Source organism: Corapipo altera, unplaced genomic scaffold, assembly GCF_003945725.1.
Source record: "Corapipo altera isolate COAL_440 unplaced genomic scaffold, ASM394572v1 56, whole genome shotgun sequence".
Lineage (NCBI taxonomy): Eukaryota > Metazoa > Chordata > Aves > Passeriformes > Pipridae > Corapipo > Corapipo altera.
The window spans coordinates 7,209,853-7,237,359 of record NW_020884896.1 but is presented as its reverse complement, the minus strand read 5'-3'; the positions used below and the strand labels follow the sequence as shown (position 1 = coordinate 7,237,359).

Sequence of the window (27,507 nt, the reverse complement as noted above, 5' to 3'; positions counted from 1 at the left end):
GTGCATTTTTTCCTTGAGTTAATTACAAGCATTGCATGGGTAACATATGCCAGAATAAGGTATTTCATCATTGTTAAATGCATGGTGGTAACTCAACACATGGGTATGCAATGACAAGTTTTCTCTTGAAAGACTCTTCAGGGGTTAGATCAGCAGATAGATCACATTGAAATTTTAGATAGCATATACCCTGCCTCTTCTTGAGGCTGTGAAACCGGGCATGAATAGCCTTAAAATTGTCCACACTGATGTCTGGATAGGAAGTCCTATGTGGGATTCATCTTTCTGGGATCAACAGTGCATGTATGGGTGTACCCTACTTAATCATGTGTGACATCTGAGTGCAAAGACTAATCAAGAATATCATCACCTACACTATGCAGTTTACTCTGTTTGGTGGCATCCTTCTTTTCCATTTCAGTGAGGAATTCTGGGTCAGACCTTTCTTTTCCTTAAAACGAGATTCTCACTATCTAAATTCAAGCCTAGAAGCAGTTAAACTCTCCCTGGTTTAACACTTTTTTGTCCTAAGATTTTCTCTCAAACCTAGAGACATACTTTCTCACAAATATCACTATAATGCAAGAGCTACTACTACTTTGCTGTATCTGTTGGTGTGCCTAGCTGTAACTGCTGATTTTGTAATCTGTTAAACAAAACAAAACAGAACAGAAAAAAACAAACCCAAACAAACAACCACCCTAAAACAACCACCACTCACCCAAACAAAACAAAGGGCAATAGGCAGAAGTAGGAAATGGCAAAGAGGAGGGTCTTTTTTCCAGAGAGAATGTTTGTGCCAGTAGCTGTTACTGAAAGGTCTTGGTGTTTTGCTGTTGCCTTCTCAAGGAGTTTCAGGTTCCACTTAGAACAAATAAATAGCTCTCCTCACCCATCTCCAGCTCCTCAGGCACACCATGGGCACATCTTGCAGGTGAAAAGTACAAATAGGTCTCAAAAGACAACACTGGTGAGATGCTGAAAGCTGATGCTGGCGGAGTCCCTGCATAGCACTGCCAGGAAAACTGCAAATGAAGATATTGCCCTTTCTGCTCAGTACTATAGGCAGATCTCATCAGCTCTGACAATCTCATTATTCCAAATTTTTAATAGTCAAGCCTGCAGACTAATATTGACACCAGACAGCCAACCTGAGGTACAGCTCTCTGAAGAGTCCACCAGGCAGTGGAGAAGTTGAGAGGGCCTCAAGAAGCTGAGGAATTAATAAATTTTCCTTTTATTATAAACTCAAGTCCACCAAAGATCAATTGCCATGCATATTGCCAAACCTCAGAAGCTGCCAGAGAGCTGAAATCATTCAGTGATGCACTTTTAAGACTTGGGTGTGTCACCAGAAGCACAGGAGCAGTACCACTGAGGAGGAACAAAATAGCAAGGACATGGTTCATATATATACATCTTACACAGAAATATTTACTTTTCCTTTTCTAAGTAAACCTATGTGCAAGAAGATCCCCACAGATATGATGGAGAAGCTGCAACGATCTAATATCCAAAAGTGGAGGATCAAACCCCACACCCCAAAGTCACCATGATAAACTCAGCTAAGAATTATTGCAGCTAAGAATTAATCCTGTGCTTATTTTTGAAACAGCAAAACCCCATGGGCCAATTTCATCTTTAGTTTATCTGATTTCTTAGGAATTGATGATTTTATACCAACAACTAATTTAATCTAATACATCTATAAGAATTTTGTTCATCTGCATAATTTGGGTAGAAGAAGGGTAGGAAAAATGGGATAAAAGTGCTTGCTTTGTGGGAAGCAGCTGTCTGGGAGATGCAGTCTCTTCAGCCACAACTGCAATGAATGCAACTGCACTGTAAGATTCCCTTTATGTTTATGTCCCACAGATACAGCCATGTTCAAACTGATGCTGTAAGTGATTAAACTTTGACCTCATGTTCATCAGCTGAGGTGAAGGAATGCCAAGAGGGGGTCACCAAATGAGGAAGCTCTTTTGTGAAGAGATTGGTTTGTGTTCAGACCATCCTTAGAATATATTCCACAAGTGAACGTTGAGTGTATTTTCCCACTGATGTTTTGAAAATGCAGATCCTAGTTCAAATATTAAAAAATGCATTGAAAGGATATTCTCAACACATTCTTTCTATTTCTTTTAAATACTATTCCCATTTGTCCCTAACAGTTCCTGAATATTTGACACAGACATATTCTTTGAATATTGCACATTCACACAAGTACATAACAAACAATTCTCTTATATTTGTTTATTGCTAAGTTATGTGTTGGGAACTGTACATCCCAATTTTTTATTGTACACTTATCTTGTATTGCTTCTAGATGCTGGTCTTTTTTTACTAGTTTGTTATTGTTCAGTTGTGCAAACGCTGTTCATTTGTTTTAGGAAAAGCTAAAGGATTCCACTGACACTGCAAATAGCTACAGTAAAGTAAACAGAACAGAAGTAGGAGGTGTAATTCTAATAGCCCAACCCAACCACGGTTCACTGCCCTCCCTCCTTTGAGCTGCTTGCTCTTGACTCTGGCAATTGCTTAGTCTCTGTTTCCATTCCATCTCATTCCCACTTGGTCTCTGTCTCACTAAGTTTTCATTATAATATTCTATGCACATGTATTGGCTTGTTGGTTTCCTTATGTTTTGCTTGACTGCATACATTTGGCACGCATTAACTACCACAGATGCTCTTCTGTCTGCTACATTTTGTGTGCTCAAATGGAGGGGATCAAACCTCTTTATTGATGAGGGTGGGGATATATGTCTGTCTCTCAGTGTCTCAGTGTTCATTAGGTATTGGGCATGGCTGTTTATTGGCAAAATATTTTGCTTCTAGACATATTGAGAACACCAGTTTCCAATACACACAGTTCATGCCTGCACTGTTAAGGAAATACCTTCTGAAATTCTAAGTTAAACACTGACTCCTGGACAGGTAGATGAGGTTCACAACAGTTTGGCACTGTTGGCAAAATATAGTAGTTTTTACCTGAAGTTACAAGGTTAAAGGCATTTGCAAAGCTGCCAGATTTTTTATCAAAACAGTAATTAACTGAAGTGTCATGCAATTAAATTAGACCAGCATGTGTTTGACAGCCTTGGGCAGCACTAGGAATGTAGTCCCTGGCTCGGCGCAGTACTTAAAAATGTACGTAGCTTTAAGCATGTAGGTACTCCCTGTGAAGGCTAGAGGTAGATCCCAGCAGTCAGAGAAAACTCAGTGTCTGAGGAAAGCTGCAGGAACAAGAAAAGCTTAGTCTGGTGTTGGAAACCCTAATGGTGTATGTGACAGCATTCAAATACATAAAAGGTGATGGCAAGAAAGGAGATAACTTAAACTGAGAGTGGGAGAGGGGAAGTGGTTGTCAGCTGAAGCAGGAATTACTTGTTTGGAACTTCAAGACATTTTCTAACAGCAAGTATGGTGAGAAAATATAGACCAGACCACCTGAAAAGGCTCTGAATCCTCATGGGAAAGTTTTAAAAGTCTTCTAAAGAAAATTCTATGAAGAATATTTAAGATGAAGCTGGGCTTCAAACAGAAAGATGGACAAGATACCTAATTGAAGGCCTTTCCAGCCTTATTTTCTACAGTTGTATAATTTTATGTGCTTAAAATTACACATGTGCACCAAAATAAATGTGTAAGACTCTTCTTTGTAGGCTTCAGCAAATGTTATTCTGACAGTGGGAACAGTGGATCAGTGCTCTTATTGGGCCTCATCTTTCAAAAACAATGGATTCAGTGAACTCAGTGTACCAAACTCCAAAAAATACACACACTTGTTTGTGAGAGTTCATCACTTCAGATCACCACTTATACTGTGTTTTGTCCATTATTTTTATCTTGTCATTGTGCCTAACAGAACGATTTTCATAGTACAGATTTTTAATATCTGTGGAAGGAGGTGTAAATATTTTGTTCTAGATTCTTTAATTTATGCTGGAAACTAAAAACATCTTTAGGTGTTGTGTTTACAAAGCCTTCAGCCAACGACCTTAATCATGGATGTTATTAAAATAGAATCCAAAGAGCAGTTCCTTTGCAGGTACTGGATAAGAAAGGCAGCCACCATACCATACATCTGGCAACCCTATGATAACAATAAATATACCCCAAAGGATCCATGCCAAGAGGAACATCTGAAATACAGAAGATATGGAGTGATGATGAGCCCAGAGTGCCTTGATTTTAATAAGAGAAAGCTGTGTGTTATCACAGGTCTCACCAGATGAACTTCTGATGGAAGCAAATTAATGAGCATCTGAATGGCTGTGAAATTAAAAGTTTGAGTAACAACTAAATTTCCAGCCAGTCATGTTGCTGAGAAGAAGTGATACACAACAGACTTGGCTTTTGGAAAAGGCAATGCTTTTGTGCTTTAGATAAGAAACAGGATTTTTCAAGCAGAGGCATGAAAATAGAGATGGGCACAGTCAGAAGATTCAGAGCCAAGTCAGAAAACCTGCCAGAAACTGGAAGCAGAGGGAACTTAAATAGTTTGGATCCAAGTTTTGAGTGTTCACTTGCAAATGTTTTCCTCAGAACTATTTAAAAAATAATCTGCTCATCTGAAGTCAGTGATCAAGCCCTGAAAAGAAAAGCTTCCTTTTTCATTAGGGTTCTGCCCTACCAGCTGAGCAGCTGGAGCACAGTGTACGTGCCATCATGCCACCTTTTCTCCCTTTACTTTTGATTTTAAATACCTCCTTGGCACTGGAGAAAAGTGGGTTTGTAAAATGAGATCCTCTTGCAGGCAGCATTGTCTGAAGGACTGATAGAATCACTGATGGCCGTTACTGGGGAGAGCAAGGAGCAAAAGAGTCACTTGGACCCTGGGAGCCAGATTAGGTAGAAGCTTTCACAGTAAAGCTAGTTACTGCTCATTATCTCTCTCTGAATATTCCTTGTTTATTTTGTTGGTTTGCTCATTACAACTGAAATTGTAATACTCACCTTTTGCAAAAATGGTGAGCTACTCCAGGAAAATCCCTATTGTGCAGGGAGACTACAAGAAAGCTGAAGAGGACTTTTTGGCAAGGGCATGTATCGACAGGACAAAGGGGAATGGCTTCAAACTGAAAGAGGGAAGATTTAGATCAGATGTTAAGAAGAAATTCTTTACTGCGAGGGTGGTGAGGCACTGGCACAGGTTGCTCACAGAAGCTGTGGATGCCTCATCCCTGGAAGTGTTCAAGGCCAGGTTGGACAGGGCCCTGAGTAACCTGGTCTAGTGGAAGGTGTCCCTGCCCATGGCAGGGGGTGGAACTAGATGGTCTTTAAGGTCCCTTCCAACCCAAACCATTCTCTGATTCTATGATTCTACCTCTGTGTTCTTACAAAGCAGAAATAAATAATATGAATGGGGCACTGCTCTGTTCTGTTCTCTTCTGGGTCACAAATCTTCCCTTTGTTTATCCTTCAACAAAGTTTTTGGTTGGAATTAGCATATCATTTATGGATTGTATGGCAAAGGTGTGTCTGGCTAGAGATTTGCTTGCAGAAGCATGATCTCTAATGAAAAGTGAGAAAATTGGAGAGGTGTGAGGAGCATAAAAAAACCCCATGAATGGTGCTGAAAACTGCTTTAAACCCACATGAGAAGAAAGATGCAAGCTAAAAGAAGTTCTAGATTAAAGAACAGTGAGAGATCATTAAAAAAGGATTGAAAAACACTTGTTAATGAGCTGTGAGCCATGGCTTTTTACTTCTATAATATTGCTCAAATATTTACTCTTATTCTAACTATTGATAAATGGTGTGTCTCTAACTACTCTGTAACTCCAGCCAGTTTCCAGCTTTTACATATGTCTGTTCATGGCTGACTCAAAGTCAAGGCAAAAAAAGAAAGTGTGAGGTCTGGTTTATTTTAACCCTTGTATCTGTTTTTTTATGGATGGTTTCTGAAGAGAAGTGTTGCATCTGTGTTGTGACTGTTCCCTGTGGATCTGGTCTGTTGTTCTGTATCTGTGGGAACATTTGTATGGTCGGGAATTCTATGCTGGGGTGTCAGATGTATATGTGAAACTTGATCACGATTACTGAAGTGCTGCATATCAAAATAGAAGGATGTTCACAAATGCTGTAATTTTGGCAAAACAAGGTACAAATGAAAGGCACCATGAAATAGATAAATAATTAGTATTTATAAAATATTTTTATATGGCTTAAAATTTCCATTATATGGATTAAAACCACATAATTAGGAGGAGCAAGATTCCATACTGGTGGTACACGAGTGATTTAGCACCAGTGACCAAATCCATCACAGCTTTGTTTAGTGTCTTCCACTGTGAGCCTCACATTTCTCTGTTGAGGACAAAAGCCTTTGCAGATCTGTGGATCAAAGCTTTTGTGGATCCAGTAATGACATGGATCTTCTGGACTGGATCACTTTAAAGAACTTTGGTCAGAGTTCTCTTTATATTCAAGGTGCAATAAAAATGAAGTACTTTTCTTACCCTCTCACATATTGTCTCTGCATCCTTGCCATGGGCCCAGTGTGCAGTATAGAATAGCAGCCTTGGAGTTCACAGCTTCTTTGCTTACTGAAAATAGCATTACAAAAACCCCACAAAACTTCAGAACTATTGTATCAGTCTTCTATTCTGGACTCAGCTGCTTATTGATGCTATAAACTACTTCTTATTTGCAATAATCCAGTTCTTCATTTCTCGTTGTTTACTGGGCTGAAGAGATTGGGGGGAGTGGGTTAGAAAAAAGGGGTACATAGCAGCCTATATATAAATTGATACTGTAACCAGTGTTGACATTTCTGATTAAATGAATATTACTTTTATCATGAATAAATGCTTATCAAAGCAGATGTTATGCACAACATATCACCTCAGTATAGACCTGATGGTGCACTTGCCTGCCTCAAGGGAGTGAATGTCCTTCCAGCAGAATTCAATAGGGATGGTGATCTATCTTTCTTGGAAAAAGTAGTCAGGAAAGCTAAAAATCGTAGCACTTGTAAATTAAAGGTTCAGGTATTAAATCAAGGAGTAGAAACAATATACTGTAAGTTAAATGAGCAGTTCCAGTTTGTAACTAAAGAGTAGCTCAAGGCACAGTTGAACTGTGTAGACCAGGGAAAGGTATTACATTTGAAAAATTCACACAACTCTGCTTTAATGTAAATTGAAGTAACAGCTTCCCTCCTAGGACCACAGAACTTAAGAATTAATAAATGTCCATAGCTCCTTGCTAAAAAGAGAAGATGAGAAAAACTTGTGAAAGGAGTAGAAAGAGGACAGTTAATATCTCTGTCTTGAGGAGGATACCTAGCAGTTCCTGAAGAGGGGAAGAGAGAAAAAAAGGTGTTGAAGACATAATTTTGGTAATGTGGGAGAATGTTTCTAAAGAAGAGACAACTGAAGAAGTGAGAGTTAGTATGTAATGAGATTGAATCATCCTTTAATTCAGTGATTTTTGCAGTGTGAGAGAAGGGTTTCCAAGGCAGCCTCCAACCTCAGTACTGAGAACACAAAGGAAGCTTCCAGCTGCCACGTGAGATGCGTTCTGGAGAGCGATTTTACCAGCAGTGTCATGTCCCATCTTGTGCTTGCAGTCCTGCAGGAGATCAGCAGTCTTCTAGTCATGTGTATCGGATAATAATATTTTATGCCTGTGGAATGTATCCTCTAATAAAGGAGTGCCATTTAAATTGGGGCTTTGCAAGCCTGCACACGGCAGGTTGAGCCTGTGTGCCCCAGGAAAAGCAGGTGCAGCATGACAGCAGCCAAGAAGGATTCCAGCCTTTCTGAGGACCAGTTCAGCAAATAAATAACACTAGAAATAGGAATAAAAACAGTTTCACACACCTTCTTGCCACGAGCAGTGATAGCAAGTGGTATGTCACCTTCAGAACCAAAATAAAATCCAGATTGCTCCTTTGTTTTCTGTTTTTAATCCAGATCTAAACAAATGCATCAGAAACATGCACAATCTGAATTTATACTATTGGAAAACAGCCTCTTGATTTAAAACTGTTTTGCAATACTCAGATAAGCATATGTTTGGAGATTGATTTATGGCTGTGAAGCACCCAGGAGAACGAAAACATGGTGTGAGCTGAAATGCCCATCCCTAATTATACCACCAATCCAATCTGTGCTGTGATAAATGCCAATCCATGACAAATCCGTAGTGATCAGTGGCAATAAACAGGGCTCACAGCAGAGCATGTTCCCTTAGAGGGAACACCTTAGTAGCCCAGCAGGGACTTTTCATTCTGTTGTTTACTTTGGCAGTGAAAAGTGAGCACCGCCCTGAAATGCTTGAGAGCCTGATAACATGAAGTACCTTCCTAGCAAAGAAAAAGGATCATCTCTGGACAGAAATCTTGTAAAACTCAACAGTCTTCCATGCAAAGTCTGACTCAGGAAATTTGCTGAGTGGCCTCAGTCTTCATTATTCATGGTCCTGGGGGACAGTCAGAACTTCCCAGGATATGCAGAGCAGAGCTGTTCTAACATGTTTGTACGAACCCTCTTTTTTCCCCCTCAGAAGCTTTGCTACCTAAGCTTGACAATTTCCTCAGAAATCTTATTATTTTAAAGGAAACATTTTCATAAGGCCCCTTCAGCACTGGACAGGCTGTCTAATCACAGGGTTGGATTGACATGGACTTCAGACTAGAGGGTGGCTTTTACCCCATCAGTATTAATGTAGTGCCAGACACTATCTGCTACATCATTTGGTCTAAGGGAAGTTCAAATACAAAGACAGAAACTCAGAGAGGTGAGTTACTGTTCTTGAATCTTAGGTATGTAAACCTGGCAGAACTGAGTGAAAAATCAAGCCTCATGATTGTATATGAAATATGTGTTTTAAAAATGTTTTTCTTTGCCTGCCTGCTAAAGGAGTGGAAATATAGTTTTGTGCTTTCACACACACACACACACACACACACACAAACACACCCTTTACTGTAAGGAAGGATCCCAGAAAAGTGTTGTGTGGAACTTTGTAACTATGTCCGAGTGTTACCACCATTCATATCTGGAAAATCAACTGTCTTATCATTTCTGGGGTTAGATTGTAGCAGTCTCACTTAGGAGTGACTTTCTTCAAGTTCTGCCTAGAGCCAGACTACAGCTTGGAAACATTACCGTAGAGGGTTCAAAAATGTGATCTATTTAAGCAAACATTTTTGGGAGAAACACATAGTTTTCTGTGTTTACATCTTAGTGGGAGACACACCACCCAGGCACTGAATACCCCTGTTGTGTGCAAACATAAACACTGAAAAGCTCAAAAACTTGATTCACCTATTTTTATTTATTTTAAATTTTTATGTTTCCCATGGTGGCAGACTGACATGACACATTGGTGGGCACAGGAAAGATCTGTGTTAATAAAGTAGGCTGAGTTTGAATTATCATTTACTCTCTATCCTGAACCCAAAATTGCTATGTACTTTCCATGTGCTAGGAAAGATCCCTGCAGAAGGGATTGACCTGATGTATGTATATATATGTACGTCTGTATATGTATATATATATACACATACCAAACATGGCATACTTTTACTGCATGTTCCATGCCTTTGACATCTTTTCACTGATCACATACAATAGCTGTCAGCTTTTTTCAGCTTGCAGACTTCTGAAGATTTTTAAAGGTGGAGAAAATCCCTCCATTGTAGATGAAAATCATTTGGCAATATACTTCTTTTACTTACCACAAGTTCCTCAGAAAATCTGAGGCTGAAAACAGTTGCTGAAATGTACTTCATCCCCAATGGGCCTCATATGGTTGAGTTACAAACCAGAGAAATTAACATTGAATACATATTTAAGATCTCCTTATCCCTCAATTCTTTTTCCTTGGGTGATAATTTCCTTCCACACTAAATCAGAATCCCTGAAAACTGAAGCATGTTCTCTTAGTGACCTGCAGAGCTTGATAAATTTGTTAGAAGATTGTATTTGCTTCTAGTGCTGGGGATCCCCTGCCCAGAACTGGGAGCCCTGCTGTCTGAGAAGCTGCACGTGCCACTCCACACTCTCAGGCTCCCACACTCCTTTCCTCTTGCACCTGGACAGGCCATAGAGGGTCTGTGTAGAGTGCAAGCACCACATCAAGAGTACTCAGTATAAACCTGCCACATCCATGAAGTCACTGACTTTTGCTCCACGCACTCAGTTTTGTCTTGGTCCAGGAAACTGGTAGTCTGAGTTCATTGTATTGGTGCAGCATTTAGGACAAGCCAAGTTCTGGAGAAAATGCACTGCAAAATTCCTTGCATACTGGTTAGAAAACCTAAGGATGGCTACTAAACCTTTTGGGATATGTGAAAACTGGTGACACCTGCTTGTATTTAACTGTGCATGCTGTATCAAACTGGACTGCTTGAGCAAAGAGTGTTGGGCTCTTCTTGTGCTCTGAGCCTGCCCCCAAGCTGCTCTGGAGCTCAGGCTAATGCTCTCTCTTAGCTCAATCTTGTGTGTAAACAATGTGGATCATGAAGGAATCTGTTTTGGAAGCAAATTTAGATCCTGACTGAGATAAGGCTAGTGAGGTTGAGGATGGGGTACAGATGTACCACAAACAGTATAGACTTGGTTGCAGTTCAGCTTGGTTGCAGCAACAGGTCTGGTGCTTTCTTCTCTTATTCCCCAGCAGTGATCTCCAGTGCTTGGCCAGGTTCCTTGGACTGGGTATGAGATGCACAATCTTGTGTTTATTTTCATTCTGAGTGCCCAGGTACTTATAGAAGATGTTCTTGTTCTATGCACAAACTCATCTAAGTGACACAGCAGCGTCAGTGGCACTTCTGTTCCTAAAGGTTCCTGAAAATCCTCTCTGGATTGTGAAATAATCCTTGATCCAAAAATGACCCTTTGAAACTTAGCAGGGAAAAGGACTTGCAGGGCAGGAATGTGTAGGGCTGGAAAAGGGGAGAGCAGGAGAAAACTGCTCTCAGGGACCCTTCAGGCACCCTCCCCTGCATTTCCCATCCTGCTAATGAGAATCCCTCTCTGTATAGGAGGTGAGTTGCTGTGAGCTGTAGTTGAGCCCAGCAGAGATTTTCATCAGGATTTTTTTGCCAATATGTGTTTTGGATTTTCTGTCAAGATTGCAGGCAGAAATCAGGCTTATTTGCCAACAACCCGTCATTTTCTGAGGCAGATCTCCAAGATAAGTATTGTCTCCAGCTTTTGTCCTGTATGCAGTGTTGCACTGCAATTCTGCCTGTGTTTCTTTTTATAATGGTGTTGGTGAGCTAGTCACAAATCATATCTTTTCTTTAGGGCTGCCAGAAAGGCGTTGTTCTTTTTTTTTCACATTACCATTTTTTTGTAAACAGCTTGCTGTGACTTCTCTCCACTGTGTATATTGGCAGCACCACAGCCAGGTCATCTGGCACTGGTTGTGTCCCTTTGCTGCCTGCGTGCCTGAAACATTTGATGTGTGAGATTAGCATGCATAGTTTTGTCTAAAAGCCACTGGTGCTAAAACTGTTTTAAGGGGTCACGAGTGAGCTTGAAAAGAGGCAGTAGTTTTCTAAAAGCCAGGGTATGATCCTATGAATCAAACTTGCATTCTGTGATAAGTTAAATACTCAAGGACTGGTTCTCTTTGACGAAGCAGACTGGGCAGTGGGCTGATTGTCAATACCTATCAGCATCAAACAAGAGACTCAGTCCAGCTCATAGCTGTGCTGCTGTATGCAGCATGTGTTGCAGGCAACTCTTACCTAGAGGACAAAGTGAAAGGGATTATTCATCATGCCAGCACTGGGAAGCAGAGGAGTCTTATGGATGAAAATTACTTGGTTTAAACTCACAGCAAAGCTCCTCAGAGTGGCAGTGATCAGGATCATCTGCTTCACAGCCCTGTTCCCTGGCAGATGCTGTGGTGTGCTGGACAGCTGGAGTAGCTCCCTAATTTCTATGGGGACAGGGGTATGGGCTGTGGAGAAAGGGAGAGATGACAGCAGGTCACCTTTGCACACAGGTCTGTTAACATCCCTGCCTTGATGCCATTAGAGGTGATAACTTCTGGCTGTGCCAGCCATCTCCTGCTGTACAGCCTGACATGTACCGAGATGTAAAATGTGCCCAAGCACCAATACACATAAAAACCTGTGTGGATGACAGGACCTTTAAGAGGTCACAGGTGTGTTTTGTTTGGATCTGTCTGTCACCAAAATTACATCATCAGGAGCAGTCCCAGACACAGAAGACAATGCACTTGTCCATTCCCAGCCTTTGGACAGAGCTGCTTGCTACTGCTGATAGTAACTATTAGGCAGTTGTATTGCAGAGCACCATGACAGCACCACGGCCTGAGTGTCTGTCTATACAGACTTGTCTCTGAGCAGAGGTAGACAGCTGTCTGCAGCTGCTGAAAAGACCCTCCTGTCTACATGGTAACAGTAAAAGCAGCAAGCCCAAGTCTTCAGCAGCCTCCTCCCAGTTGGCTGTCCCCTACCAGAACAGCCCAGCCTGTCCTCTCTGGGCTACTACAATTCAGTTTGTCCTGCACTGTTGAGGGTCTCTGTTTTATAATGCTCCACATGCAGATATAGGTTTATTATAATTATTGCTATTTCTTATTTGTACTGTGCTTAATATTATAAACTGTGTGGAATGTTATATAAAGCCAGAAGGAGAGAGGAAAGGCAATACTGAGCTGTACAATCTTTGCATTAGTGGGTAGAGACAGTCAAGACCTCTTGATCACTGAAGTCTCTTGGGACCTGGGAAATTGAGTTAGCAATGTTTTTTTTCATCCTGGCATTACTCACCCCCCTGCAGCCCAAAATCAATGATCAGTTCCCCACAAGGCTTTTATTCACGCCCGAGGTTACTCACGGTGTTTCCCAAGTGATGTACAATTTGTGGACTTGGGGCACTGAGTCAAGGAGGTGACTCAAGAGGCTCTGGTTGGTTCAGTGGCTGCCTGGCTCAGTTGTGTAAAACCAAGGCATGGAGGGAATTGCAGTTGCTATACAGAAATAGGTGTGGCTTCTCCTTCCCTGTGCGAACCAGCCTTGTGTGGGCCTGCACTATTCCAATCAGCTTCTTGGCTGATTCACTAGTTGTGTAATTTATGTGTCAGTCACGACAGAATTATCAGACCAATGTACACCTTATTCTGTGCTCCAGAGCTCCCTTTTGAGTTGAAGATGACAAGTTATCATAACTTGGCTGTTTCTAAACCATGAACACAACTTAAGCTCTTAGAACAAGCTGGTCTAACCTGGAGACCCTTTATCTTAGGGCTCCCCTTGCAGAGTGGGAAGTGATTCAGATGTGCTGTGGCACAGCCCCCCTCCAGGAGCAGTGGATGTGCAGGGTAGAGCCTCAGTTTCTCAACTTTTTCAGAGCTAGCATCAGGTGCTGTAAACTGTTGGAGCATCTTTCACCAGGAAGACGGTGCTACCTTCAACTGTAATTTGATCTCTCTAACTGCCAGACTGAGGCATCGAGGCTCCTTTGTGTGCTGGGAGCAGGGAAAGCAGCAAACTGCATCTGGTAAAACATTTCCAGGTACCTCCAGCTGCAGTGTGGCTCCACCTTTACAGATTTCACCTTCTACAAGCAAAATTGAGCAGGACAAATGGGGGATGGAACGATGGTGATTGTTACCTCCAAGAGAAGCTCAAGGTGCCTCCCCTGCTCTAACCACCAGTGCACACACCACTGTTATTGCAGAAGTGGCAGCTGATGACCTGAAGTGAGGTCTGCTGCAGTTAATTGATTGTGCCAGCTGGCACCTGATTTGCAGTGACTGAGTATCTGAGATAATCACTGACTTCAGTAACAGGTGAAGCAGCTCAGGACCTCTCTAAATTATGTCCTTGATGTTGACACTTGCCCCATAGGAACCTGAGGGAACTAATAATGTTTCAGCAGGCAGCATCCTCAACTCCATCTTCTTAAAATGTGGAGTCAGTGTTTCTCAAGATGTGATTTATTTTCAGTTTCCTCTTAAGTCACTTCTCTGTCATACTCCACCTCAACCTTCTTTTCCTTTCCAGTAAGAAACTGGCAAAATGACTCATGAAGAGATGCTCCATGAGCACTTTGTTCTCAATAAGCATTAAACGAGTATCTTTGTCCTGACAACACTGCAGGTATTAAAATACTGTAATTTCACATTTTATCAAAATTTTGATGGCTCTCTTTTGTTTATACATAGATAAAGAAAACTGGTAGACAAAGGTAAAGGAGGGAGGAAATTCCTCCAGTCCTGAGATCATTATCCGAAAATGTGAGGTCCCATCTCTTGCTAGTGAAGTCTGTGAGCCATTCCAGTAAGTCTCCCTCATCCTGGTGGGTCTTACAGAGCCCAGGGCATTCAGTGCTGCCATTTCTTGAACACTTTCTGTCTGTGAGCAGTCAGGCTGTTTCTGAAGCACACACTGTGGATTGTGCTGGAAGCAGATGTCAAGTGAGTTGAACAAAGTGCAGTTGATAATAAGAGGGCAGTTTTTTATGTGTCGTGCTCAAAGAGCACAAAGTTCAAAAAGCTAGAGCCGCTTTTATCCTTTTGGTCAAGGCTTAAGCCAAGTGCTGTTTGGCTGAGCCCCAGGATGAGCTCTACACCTCTTAATGACTTAATTGCCACATGCAGCTTGTTTAGACAACTGAATTTCCTTTGATTAATGTTCTTAAGGCAGAGTAATGGATGCTTCCTCCATGCAGGCAGGAAATTATACTGCATAAATATCTGCCTGCTGAAGATAAATGTAATTACAAGTTCTGAGATTTAGGAGATGCATTGATGAATTCTGAAGAAGTCTTGATCCCCATCAAGGAACACAGGGAACACTGCCTTTGGAGTGGAGTGCAGTGCTGTAGAGCAGCCATGTCCCTGCACACCTTTGGAAATTTTCAATATGGAACTTAAAACAACAGAGTACTATCTTGACAGCACACAGCTGCAACCCCTCAAAAGATCTGTGCAAAAATCCACATGAAGTGTTAAGTTCTTTCAGGGGAACAAATCTGTCAAAATCTGTGTAGGGTGATAAAAGCCAAGGTGGATTCTGATTCTTGTAAGGAAGCATGGGGCACCAAATGGCACTGTCATGTTCAGCAGGGGGAAAAACCTTTATACAAGGTGTAGTTAAGCTTTAAAAATCTTTGCTGTAGGACACTGTACATACTAAAATGTACAGATTCAAAAACTAACTGGACATATTAATGGAAAATATCTGTCAAAGAATGACTGCAATGCTGCTGCATTTAACTCTGTACACCAGGAAAATATCTATTTGTTCTGTTCACGTGGTCTTCCCACGAGACATGGTTAGAAGACAGGGTATTGAGCTAGATGGAATTTTGCTTTGACCCACCATGGCTGCTCTTCTGCTTCAGTTCCTATTCAGTGAGAAGTTTGCAGGTAGTATTCATGGAAGACATTTTGTTCCTTACTCAGTTTGATGTATTTTTATTTATTAATGTTGCTGTCTTCTGAATAGAGCACAGGTATCTGAGGGTTGGCAAGGCACTTCAGACCACTCACTTGAGTGGTTTTCAGCCAATTTGTAGTAGCTCATAGTTCAGCCCCGTGTATTTGCAAGCTTGCAAAATATGCTTAGCTTGCAGCCAGCTTTTCAGTGGCATCAGCAGGTGCTTGTAATTTCCTATTATAAAATGCCAAAACAGATCTCAAATCATGTATCAGAAAGTACTGCCACAACTGTTCATGTGCCCTGACTTAAGCCTTCACACCTGTGTCTGGGATCTAAATAGTTAATCCACCTGAGCAAATAGGTAGGAGCCTTTCTTATTTCAATAAAGTTTGATTCCTGGAGGCAGATCTTTTTTTCCAGTGAGTGTCAGATAATTGGAAGGGTAGGGTGAGGCAGGAAACCACGACACGCCTTTGTTGGGACTTGTTAAAGAGCACGGGAATAGAAGAGCAGAAGAAGAGTGAGAATAAACCAGGTTAAATAAAGAAGAGGTGAACATTTTTGGATGATCACTCAGATTCCACACACCTTTGGAAGGACATGATATAAAGTGAAGGTGGCAAATTTTTGGTAGAAAGGAAGCGGTTGAGGAGAAAAACAGATTTTCAGTTCAGTAACCAAAGCGCTCCAGGTAAGTTACATTATTAATAAAAGCAGCAAAAAAGAAGAAAAAGGGATTCTTTTTTTTCTGTCTTCCAGATTCCTTTAAGAACAAGGCAAAATAAAGGAGGTGTTACTTTTTTTTCTGTGGGGAATGCAATATAAAAATAAGATTGTGTAAGAGCTGGGTCATTTTGGTTTTCTGTTTGTCAGTGAATACTACTCTTTTAAAGTGAGTATCCGGTGAAAGGATAGGAGATAAGAAATGTGAAGCCAACCTATGGGTACATTTTTAATGCATTTTGTGAAACTACTGTAAAATAGATACAGTTTAGCTGAATGTTCTCTGTTCCGTAAGGGTACCAGCATGGTGAATACAGATCATCTGTTGACTGTTTTTAAAACTGAGCAGATCTGGAATGTGCTGGAAGAGTAATGATTGTAAATTTGAGCTTCAGATGGTGGGTGCAGGGTGTAATATTAAGTAAGTAAACAGCTTTTGACTGAAGTCTTGTGTTGCCTTGGACAAACTTTGCTTTGTCTCAAACAGGTGGGTTTATTTATCAGCAGTGAGTCATTTACTATGGACTTTGTGCCATATTTTTGTCATAGAAGATTATGAAGCACTGTAAGGTGGTTTTGTCACAATTAAGTGAGATAAGTCTGATTTTAGAATCAGTTTGAATCCTTCCTACAGCAGGTCTAGCAATTTGAACATAGTGGCATAAAGTGAAAGACTTGTCTTCCTTTCCTGTCTTCAGACTGACTTGTAGAGTGACTTTGGGAAAGTTACTTGTCCTTCTGCGAGTAGCTGCTTCATCTGTGAAATGGTGACAGCAGCACTTTCCTGTTGTGCAAACACTTTTTTGATTAATACTGGGTTGTTTGTCTTCCTTTCTGTGCCAGAGCCAAGAAGTTGTGCAGGTCAGAATGGCCTTGCTTTGGCCCCTTTCTCTTTGAGTAGCTCAATTAAGTAGGGATGGTGAGGACACATTTTTGAAAAGAAGGCATCTGGCAGAGCAGAGTGATGTCTGGGCAGCACTTGTTGCTTGTGCTCTGGGATATGAGCATATATTGGTGTCAAAGAAGCCAGGAGAGGTTGAGGGCAGGGCAAAATTTGTTTCCTACAGCATGTCCAAGCTTTGGTTGGACACCTAACCAGCTTCCCTGGCATTAACATCATCCAGTGAGTCTACAAAATGAGCAGATTTTAGAAGCATGGTTTGGTTGATTCAATTCTAATTGTGTTGGTTTTGGTAAAATAACTCGAAAGGAACAGCTTTTAGAGCAGAATGAGAAAATCAGATTCCTAATCTGTGGCGTAAAAGAGAGATAAAGGGCTATTTTTAAGCAGTTTTATTAATTCCAGGATAGTGACACCTGGAAGGCTTGGTTAAGAGGAAGGGGTACCCTAAAAGACATTTGACATGATGGGAGACATAGTCAGTGGCATCATTTGGAGTCGTCTACTGAGTCTCAGAGTATTCATGATCAAAGGGTTCCACTGACATTAAATATTATTAATCTCAACACTTGCCGGTGCCTCTTTCTCCTAATGGAGTGTCTCACAGCTGGAGCCCTATTAACGGAGAGAGGAGAGAGCTAAAAGGATGTGCTGTGAGTGCAACAGCATTCTGACATGAAAACTGGGAGGACGTGGAGGGATAAAAGAATCTGAAACATGCCTACTTTTAATTTTCCACTAAAATGCATCCTTGTGGCTATTCACCTACCCTTTGAAAAATGTTTATAATAAACTTTATTACCATTTCACCCAATACTTAAATTCTAAAATAATAAGAGGGGTTCAAATATCCCATCTCAGCCTGGCTCAGTGCCTTTACCAGTGTGCTGCACTCAGGCAAGTGGCACAGGGGATGCAGGAGGCACCCTGCACTGTCAGGCTTTTGTGGAAAGCACGTACCTGAGCATGCCTTGCAATGCTGGGCAGCTGTTGCTGTCTTGCTTTCAGTGCTGTCCAGAGAGGAAGCAGTGTGCACAAGTGTGGCAGTGCCAGACCTCTCCTGCTTCCTAGTGCCAATAATGTCTGCAAGTTCCCTGTTTCTGTGGGTGCCACAAGCACACTACAACCACTGAGCTTGTGTTGAAGTGGCCATAGGGGTGCCCTATCTTATGTTGCCTGGCCTGTTTGAGAGTGATCCCACTTCACAAGTTCCTGCTTGTTGCTCAGGGATGATTGCAGTTGGCTTCTCTGATTCAACAGCGCTATTGCTTTCCACAGACATAGCTCACAGCTATGTCTTTGTGAATCCATGTAGGAGCTGGTGAGATGAGTCAGTCCTGGCAGATAATGGAAATCCATCACAGTCAGCCTGCTGGAGCCTGGGCTGGCTTTTGCATCCATGTGGCAAACACACACGCAACATGGATCAAAGTGCGCTGTGTGCTGGGGCCGGGCTGTGACATGCATGGCTCCAAAGATGTGCTTTAACCTCTTGTAATTTTTTTTAATTGCTATCACAGCAAGATATTCCCCTCTCTCAAGAGAAGGTAATAATGCAGAAGATGCATTCACTACATGGTGATGCTGGCCTCTTCCAGCATCCATGACCAACAACATCTCCCAGTAGCAGAGAGGAAGTGGAGTTCTGGGGCTACAAAGCCGTGCAAAGCAGTTTCCAAATACAAAACTGTGTTCCTTGCCAAAAACACTGACAAAGCCAACAGTGCTGAAATCTAGATAAAAGCTTCCAGCATCTGTTTTTATGGAGAGGGCTTGAAAGATGCTTCCAGTGTTGATGTAGAAAGGAAGAGTAGCCAAGATATTGCCTTTCCTTGGAGGAACCCTTACCTTGCAGGAAACTGTCATCCTGCTGGAGGAGAAACTCTCCTAATGCATATAGTTGCAGTCTTGTATATGCCTTGGAATCAACCCCCTGGATCATCTCCTGGAAGTCCACAGTGTTAGCAAGCACTGTGAGGATTAAGCAGCATCCCGCTGCCGCCAAGGTTGTGTAAGGGTGTGTCCTCAGGAACTCCATTTACAGGGGGGTTTAGACAAGCTCAGGGTCAGCAGTACAGAGTGAGGGCTCTGGGCACTGTGTTGTTCTCTGCAAAGTTCAGCTGAGTTTGTCATAGGAGGCTAAACTGTCTTGGCTGGCAGTGTGCCTTCCTGTCCAGCTCTGGGAATAGCAGTTGTTGTCAAAGACAAAATTGAATCTAAATATCAGATATTCCTGCAGATTCTCTGCTGCATCCTGCCTTGTGTCATTATTTATACCTGGGCAGTACAAGCGTAACATCAAGGGGGGCTACACTTTCCAGAAGACTTAAGTGGAATCATGAGGATCAAACTCAAATGGTAGCTGTACTGGGGGGCACAGTCTTGGGTTCTGCCTCAAGATGAGCTTTAAAACTTGGAAGGAATTTCACCCAAAGCTTTTTTTTTTTAGACTCAGCCTTTTAAGTGTGTAGGTTTTGCTACAACTAGACCTTTAAAGGGGAGACTTCAAATGCAGTGAAGGGTTTTACCCTATTGCGAGTTTGTGTGTAAATTAAAATCTCTTCTCATGGTTTGTGGCTGCACAAGATGAAATGTTATCTTAGAGAGACTAGGAGTGAGCAATTGTGTGGTTCCTTCTGACAGAAGTGTTTTCTCTTCTAGATGATGTTTCTTTTCCACAGTCACGTTTTCTTGTGGTATTTCTGCCTTGGCAGACAGTCATACCTCTACTAGAGATTATCATTTTGACTAGAAAAGGGTCCAACTCATGAAAAAGAGTGTACACAGCATTCACAGCATTGATTCCAACACTTTGTAGACTGACCTGAGCTGGCATTAAATTAGATCAGATCGTAAAGCCACAGACAGGGTCCCCAAACTGTTGCTGCTCTGCCTGTAAAGCAAGATAAAGCACTTCCTACCCAAGTTCATTGCTGCCAAAAATAGCTAGTTTAAAGGTAGGTCCAATCAGTGCTGTGGCTTTAGGATCAAAGTACCATGAGAATGCAGTATTGCTGTTGACAGATCAACAGTATCTCTGCCTACGTTTCTCTGACAGTACTGGCAGAGTGCAGGTAACTTACTGCTGCAACTGCCTGCACTGTTGAAAACTAATCCTGTACTGTTGAGTCCTGCTCAGAGCAGATGTGTGGAAGTAGTGTTTGAATCCTGTGGTTTTCATCAAACCTTTATAGGGGCACAGCTGGAGACCAAAATGTAGTGCCACGAAGTCTGGATATAAATCCAGGTCTAAACTCAATCACTGAGTGGTTTTGCTTCAATTGCCTCTGTCTCACCTGGCAATTGTAAAGCCTGTTGGCTCTACAATCCCTCCTGGTGTTTCAGTATTCAGTGTTGTAGGTGCTGGTCTATTAGTAATAGTCATATGGCTCTGGAAGGGCACTGTAAACTCCCTGGCACAGATGTCTTCCAAGCAGTCTAGTCTCCAGCTGAAGAAAGCAAGTGGGACCCGTGGGGACCCGTTGTCATTTCCTACTATTCACAGAGCTTTGAGTGCAGTCTCTCTGTTTTCCTCGCAGGTGGCAATGATATGGATTCTGTAACAAAGAAAACAAGGCAAGATGGATCAGAAGTTACTGAAAGACGTAAGGAGAAGATTTTTTATTTTTATATCACAGCCCAGAAACCCCAGAAGTGGATGGCCAGTTTTGTAAGGGGTTGAATGATGATGAGAGGACTAGAACTAAATTCTGCTTCTGACTCTGGTCTCCCTGCTGAAGTCAGAATAAGGAATAGAATGGGCCAAGATGTGTGTCACAGCCCGATTGTTTAACCAGATGATTGCCCTGTGGTAGCATTTCTAGCCAGTAATGTGGACATTTGGATGCTGCTTCTACCTGTGATATCAATGCCCTGTGTAGCCTATAACATGTTCTTTAGATATCTCTTTGGGGCTTTGTGTAAAACAGAGGCTAATTTCCTGCTGGTTGTATGGGAATTAACTAGTAGGAAGCTAGTAAGGGGTCTGATCATGGGCTTTGTGGTTACAGCCATGGCTGTGGTTCAGAAGTGCCCAGAAGTAATAATAGTTCCATGTTTTACAGGGATCTTGTAAAGACAAAAATTTTTCATGACAGTGATGTTCTTAGAGATAGAAGGATCTGCAAAGAAACACAGCATTGTGTGCTAATGCAACCACAGTCCCCAGGCAGTGTGGTCTTAAGGGACTTTTATTTAAATGAGTTGATCTTCTTTGACTGAGTCTTGCTCCTGCATGGCAAATAGGTAGAACATTGATCTAGTTTGGCTATATTAACATACCATTACATCTGCACCCTTTTCTTCTCTCAGTTATTACAGAGACTGTAACCACAAGATTGACGTCCTTGCCACCCAGTAAGTAATTTTCAGTCATTGCATTACTTCTGCTCAGTGTTCTGTGCCTCTCCATGCTATTTGTCTGCATTATATCCATTATTTCCATAAATCCCTGGATGCAGCAGGTCTCAGTGCATAAAGATTTGCACTCAAAGAAAAGCAATTTTCAGGAAAGCCTTTCCCAAAATACTGGTTACTGTGGAGAAGGAAGAGTATGGGGGGAGCTGTCTGGGAGCAAAGCCACATGCTCCACTAAGACTGGTAGACCAGACTCTCTATGGATTTAAGTCCAGATATAGAGCCTCCAATGGTGACTGTATTTTGGGAACAAGAATCAAAAGTGATGGGTCTGCAGCCTCCTCTGCTGGGGTTGCAGTGTATTATTCTCCTGTCATCTTACCCAGTTGACAACAGTGAGTGAATCTTTTTGGGTAATATCAGAGGTCACAGGTCATTTCTACCTCTGTAGGGAAGTACAAGTACCAAGTAGGGAAGAATCCTCCATACTCTTTATCCCACCATATTCTTTATTAGCTTGCTGCAGCTGATTTGGAAAGGAATTGCACTATCATCCCATTTATGGTGAGGGTTAACAGAAGTATCCTTCAGTCTGTGTAGGGAGCAAAACTTTACAAAGGTTTTTTTTTTTGCTTTTCCCACTCCACTGGGTATGGAGTGGGAATGCTTGTCTGCTCTGCCAAGACACTTCCCTGCAGCTCTGATCTCTCACCAGACATGAAGCTGTACTTGTAATTGAGTGTGTGGACAGCTTTGGGTCCCTCCTGACTTGTCTTGCAGTGTCTTTGCTATTCTTATCTTCTGCCTTGAGAGAATGTCTCATTTTGTGCTCATCTCTTTCAGAAGGAGGGAGCAGCAGTGGGCTCAAAACATCATCCCACACTGGAGGGAGCGGAGTAGAAAAGAGGTCTTACACCCATGGCAGCAGCTACGTGACCTCAAGTAAGGAATGAAATCATTGCACAGTGAGGAAACAGAGGGCAAAGACAGCATAAATGGGCTGAGGAGATATGCAGAGCAGGGAAGTGGGATGAGCCAGAGGTAAGGAAAACAAGGTTTGTGAAAGTAGAAGTGGCAAACACATACTCAAAGCAGAGGTATTACTTCCCTAAAGCTGGGTTTGAGGATGGGTGAGTAAAGGACAAAATTCCCATTTTCCACAGAGAAAAATCTGATTTCAGGAGAACAACAACAAAAAATGCCATTCCCACTGTTTCTAAGAAGTCATTCAGAAATTGAATTTTCCTTCTTACTTTTTTTTGCAAATCACAATCTTTCTGATCATTTCTGTTCTAAAGACAATTTTGATTAATCTTTTTATTGGTCTTGCTGAGGGTAGAATATTATTAAAGAATTTCCTAGAAAAGGTTTTCTTGTGTTTGTGTGTCCATGGCTTTAGCACTTTGTACAGTCTGCCAGATTTTCTAGACGTGCTAAATCATTATGTGCTGCCTACTCCTTAAAAACAGAGTTCTTCTCTGACAGCATTCTTTGCCCAGCTGTTAGATTGTCATAGCAAAAGTTTCTAAATAATAAGGTTCCTAGCCAGGTATCTGACTCATCTCTCTGTCTCCCATTACAGAACAAAACAAGTCCTTTTAGAGGGGAAAGTTGGCAAGAAAACACTGTTGGATACACTCTTATTGTAGGAGTGGGTAAACAATGTCCAGTCTGGTCCTGCTGATCAGCGTGGATAGGTTGCCCCTTATTACAGGGCTCCCTTTTTGCTGCACTCTGATCATACTCCAGCATTAGATTTCATACAAGAGTATGAACACAGTTATGGCTGCTCAGTTCTTTCTCCATAGCACTGATGTGAATTAGGAGGGAAACTCTTTCCTCTGTCTAAACGTAACAGCTACTAATCACCTCCAGGCTGCCTTGGGCCTGATGCACACCTCAATCACTCTTCCAGAAAATAGGCCAACTAAGGCATGTCTAAATGCAAGTGTGGATAGTTGTTTTGGAAGGGAAGTGGACTCATCTCTGCTTTCCCTTATCTCGTGAACTGCATCCTTCAGCACTTTGAGTTTGGCTTAACAGTCTCCCAGTTTTTGTAACCTGTGTCATGTTCCGCTTGAGTTTACAGATGGATCTATATCCAAACCAAAACCTAGCACCATTCAGAGCTAGATTTGTTCGTGCTCAAGGGAGATGGCTCACTCATCCCCCTAGGCCAAAACCTGCTGTTGTGTATATCACTGGTAAGATTTGTTTTGAAACCACAGAGATAACCAACACTCCTCTCTGCACTGAATGGCTGGGGGTTGTTCTTGTCCATCTCTAGTTGTGAGGTCCCAATGCAAATCTGTCCAGCTCAGAGACTCAGGGCATCCAGTGTGTAGAGCCAAGGGCTTATCAGTCACAGTCACAGCTGTGACTTATCTTACTGAGGGCATGTTGTTTTAACTGTAGGTGGAAGTGGTAGATTGAATTCAACATCATCATCCTCTGGCTACAGACAAGCCCAGTCTCCCAGCTCTACTCTCACCAAATCACCTGGCTCGACATTTGAAAGGAAAACCTATGTCAACCGCCATGCAACTTATGAAGGTACCACAGAACACGCCACTGCACTCTGAGGGCACATTAATGCAGAATTATCCCCAACAGCACAGGAATCTCATGGGTTTGCTGGGAAATAAGCCAGCATGGACACATTGTAATTATTAAGTCCTGTTTTTAGTAATGCTCATTCCTAAAAGGAGTTGTGGTATATATTGTTGAAAGACATTAGCAGCTCTTTCATGTGATCCTGAATAGCTCTTTTTTTAAAATGGAAATGTTTGCTGCCCACTGGGGTTAGACAGTTGCCAGGAAGACATGTTATGAAAGCTTTTAATGATCTTGTGCAAAGTATTAATTAACACATTTCTGTTCTTTGCAGGGAGCTCCAGTGCCAACTCTTCTCCTGAGTTTCCCAGAAAAGATTTTGGTATGTTCTTTTGAGAGCTGTTCCTCTGAATGTTGTGGCAAGGTCATGTGAGTTGGTGACTACGAAGGCTTTTTGCACATTGCTGGGACTTGCTGTACCTGTGCTGTCTCTGTACTGGGCAGTCAGCACAGCTCTGTGACTTCAGAGGAGTTATTTGGGACTTACATTAACAGCTGACAGCCAGGTCTGTAGCTGACATATTCAAATGGAGGGTGCATACTGTGTGTCTGCTACTCTCAACTGCTTTTGTGATGCTCCCCATATGACATAGGACATGGACAGGAAAACATAGTCATGGGATACTTCATAGCATTCCCTCCATCCCCACCCCCTACCAAACTGGGTGAAGAGCTGCAAGAACAGACTCTTAGGATTTTGAGCCATTGCTGGATATGCTCTTCCAGTTGCTCTTTTCTAGAGTTCAGCGAGTATAATATATGGAAATATGAACGGGCTATCAAATCATACAGTTACACTGAACATTGGCAGCAGCTATGAGCTTGCCCTGTCCAAAGTCTGAGCTGCTGATTTTACTCAGTGAAGACAGTGAAATATTATGATCAGGCCATCTTTCTGGCTCAGAGAGGAAGCAGGGTCTCACAGCATGCAGTGTTGGTCAGTGGGGTAAACAGGCCTATTAGATTCCTTTTTTCTATTTGAAATGAGAGATCACCATCTATGAACAACATCTGTGTGGAAAAAGAAACAGCAGCTGGTCCAGAAATGCTAAAGGTGCTACTGATTCTTCAAGGTATCTTATGGTCTAAAGGGAACCTGGTAAAGACTCTAAGAGTTCAATTGCCCCAGCTGTGCCCCAAGAAAAGTTACTGTCTGAATCTGAGCACTCTGAGCAAGATTGGTGTGTCTCCTTCCAGAGATGTCACAAGCAGTAAAGACTAACACTGCTTTTTTCTCATTGCTGTTCACAGCATCTACCTCCACCAGAGGGAGAAGCCAAAGTCGAGGTGAGTGATACTGTTCTTTGAGAAAGCTTCTTTTTTTCTTCAGTGTAATTCAGGTGTGTTAAATGGACCCATTCTTTAGCTGGAATCTATCAGTCCATGTAGAGCAGTCAGACGAGGTACGTGAATTTACACCACTGCAGATGTGAGCCATTTATCTGTAAGCAGTTGTTTAAATGAGCCTGGTTTGAAAATTGACCCTATTGAAGGTCATGGTGGTTTGGAGTGTGTCAGAAAGGAGGATCTACTTGGAAACCTGGACATCTGAGGGCATAGGACATAGTCTTCCATCTTGTCTGTTCACTACAATAAACTTAGTCCATCCATACTCTGGGACCTGCCTCTGACATATTTACAGTAATTGCATTCATGTTTCTCCCACTGTGATCTGTCTTGCAAACCATAAAGCCATACCCTGAAATGATATCATGCTGCTGGTAAGGAGATGGGGAGGAAATTGGGGAGTTGCTGTGGTCTTGTAGGCAGCTCACTGTAAAGCTCTACATTGTTTAAATCATTCAGTTCTTCTAATAATTTATTAACAGTGTTGGGGAAAGAAGGATTATATTAGTTTGTAAGAGTATAATATCTGTTCCCAGTTGGTTGAAGAGGAAATTATAATGTTACTTTATCCAAGTTAATTTTAGCAGTGGATATAAATCAAAGTATACTCTTGCACACTGCTCCTGCAGAGTGTCACATTTCCCAATTATTCTGCCTCAGATTGTCACAGTCTCCTCTAGCACACTACATACCTGAGCTCCCATCAGAACTAGGCCATACATAATAGAGCAGACACCAGAGAATCAGGTCCAGCTTCTCATATTACTTCAGAAAATAATTCTAATCCATCAGCTTCTCCCCATGAATGCCAAGATAGTGTTTCTTTTATAGTGCATGCACTGTCAGATTTCATCTTGAGAAGCATGTATCACATGTCCTGGCTGGCTACTTTGCTTGTGGGAAGCAAGCTTAAAGGGTTGCCCCAACCAAATCACATTAACTTTGTAGTCTTTTGTGCTGGACAGAAAAGGTCAGTAATAATGTTGAGTACCTGGTGATAATGTTGGCTTAAAACTGGCCTGGTTGCATTCAGTGAGCCAAAAAAGAAATCAGCACATGATAAGAGACTAAACCATACAGCACGTTGCAGAGATGGCAGTGTGAATTTTACCCAAGAAGTAATAGGGAATTTGTGTATTTAATAAGCTTCTTTTGGCTCTATAGTTTTTTCTTCAGGAGGACAATAAAAATAGTATTTATGCTGAGTGGGGATATCAGTGTGATTGAGGACTGCATAATTAAGCCTTCAGTATGTCTGGTGGTAACAGCAGTATTGACTTCAACAGAGGCCCTCAATGAGTAAAATACAGCTCCCTGGAATTTTAAGTAACAAACTGTGACCCCAAAACAAAAAGTCACCCAAAACAATTTACAGCCAGTTCACATGGGCCATGAGCAGTGCTCAGATCAAGCAGCAAGACAGCGAGATGGATCATAAACAGCAAGAAAGAAGGCATTCATTTCAGCCTGAAGATTCATTCCAGCCCAGGGCACAAATGTATCTCACTCCATATTCATGATCTGCTCTTTATCTTCCCAGAGAGTGAAATACGAGTCCGGCTGCAGAGTGCATCTCCCTCTGGCAGATGTAAGTGCCATGGCTTTTATTCCAGGGGTATCAGGGATAAGATAGAGGATGTTGCTGCTAGGGGTATGTCTGCAGTGTCTCTGGAACCCAGTCTTCATGATGACAGATAGCAGCATGTCATTCTCTTTTTCCTGTCAAGAACATTAATTTTTCTCCCCTCTCTGAACAAGGAAGCATGCTGTGGGCTGGGTGGTGGTCTTGCAAAGATGTAATTTTACTTAGTCCCAGAAGCAAGGCTGTAAAAGTACCTAGTCCCAGAAACGAGCCTCTGAAGCTTTGTTATTAAGTGGCACCCCCAGAAAGTAACAACTTCATAGACACTCAGGTAAATTCCACTGAATGATTTATCCAGAGCAGGATCACAGATCAGTGAAACAATGGCTTTTGGGTGACTCTGGACCCTTGTCTTTTCCTGCCAGGGACAGAGTTGGATGACGTGAAGCGTTTGCTGAAAGGAAGTCGATCAGCCAGCTGCAGCCCCACACGATCACCATCAAGTACACTCCCGATCCCAAAAAAGGCTGTGGTGGAGACAAAGATGGTCACTGAGAGCTCTCAGTCAGGTACTTGGCTATTACCGATGTTGCAGTAATTCCAAGGA

The 27,507-nt window shown here is 42.0% G+C and overlaps 1 protein-coding gene across 2 annotated transcripts in view; it reads left to right on the top strand.

Annotated features, from left to right (window-relative positions):
* COL17A1 (collagen type XVII alpha 1 chain) overlaps positions 1-27,507 on the top strand; it is a 62,765-nt gene that overhangs the window by 6,055 nt on the left and 29,203 nt on the right. For both annotated transcript variants that reach the window (XM_027647773.1, XM_027647772.1), the window contains exons 2-9: positions 20,542-20,607; positions 21,314-21,358; positions 22,202-22,300; positions 23,774-23,911; positions 24,246-24,293; positions 25,223-25,258; positions 26,859-26,906; positions 27,326-27,469. In XM_027647773.1, coding sequence (XP_027503574.1) covers positions 20,553-20,607; positions 21,314-21,358; positions 22,202-22,300; positions 23,774-23,911; positions 24,246-24,293; positions 25,223-25,258; positions 26,859-26,906; positions 27,326-27,469 — 613 coding nt within the window. In that variant the 5' untranslated portion in view covers positions 20,542-20,552. The remainder of the gene's footprint in view (positions 1-20,541; positions 20,608-21,313; positions 21,359-22,201; positions 22,301-23,773; positions 23,912-24,245; positions 24,294-25,222; positions 25,259-26,858; positions 26,907-27,325; positions 27,470-27,507) is intronic.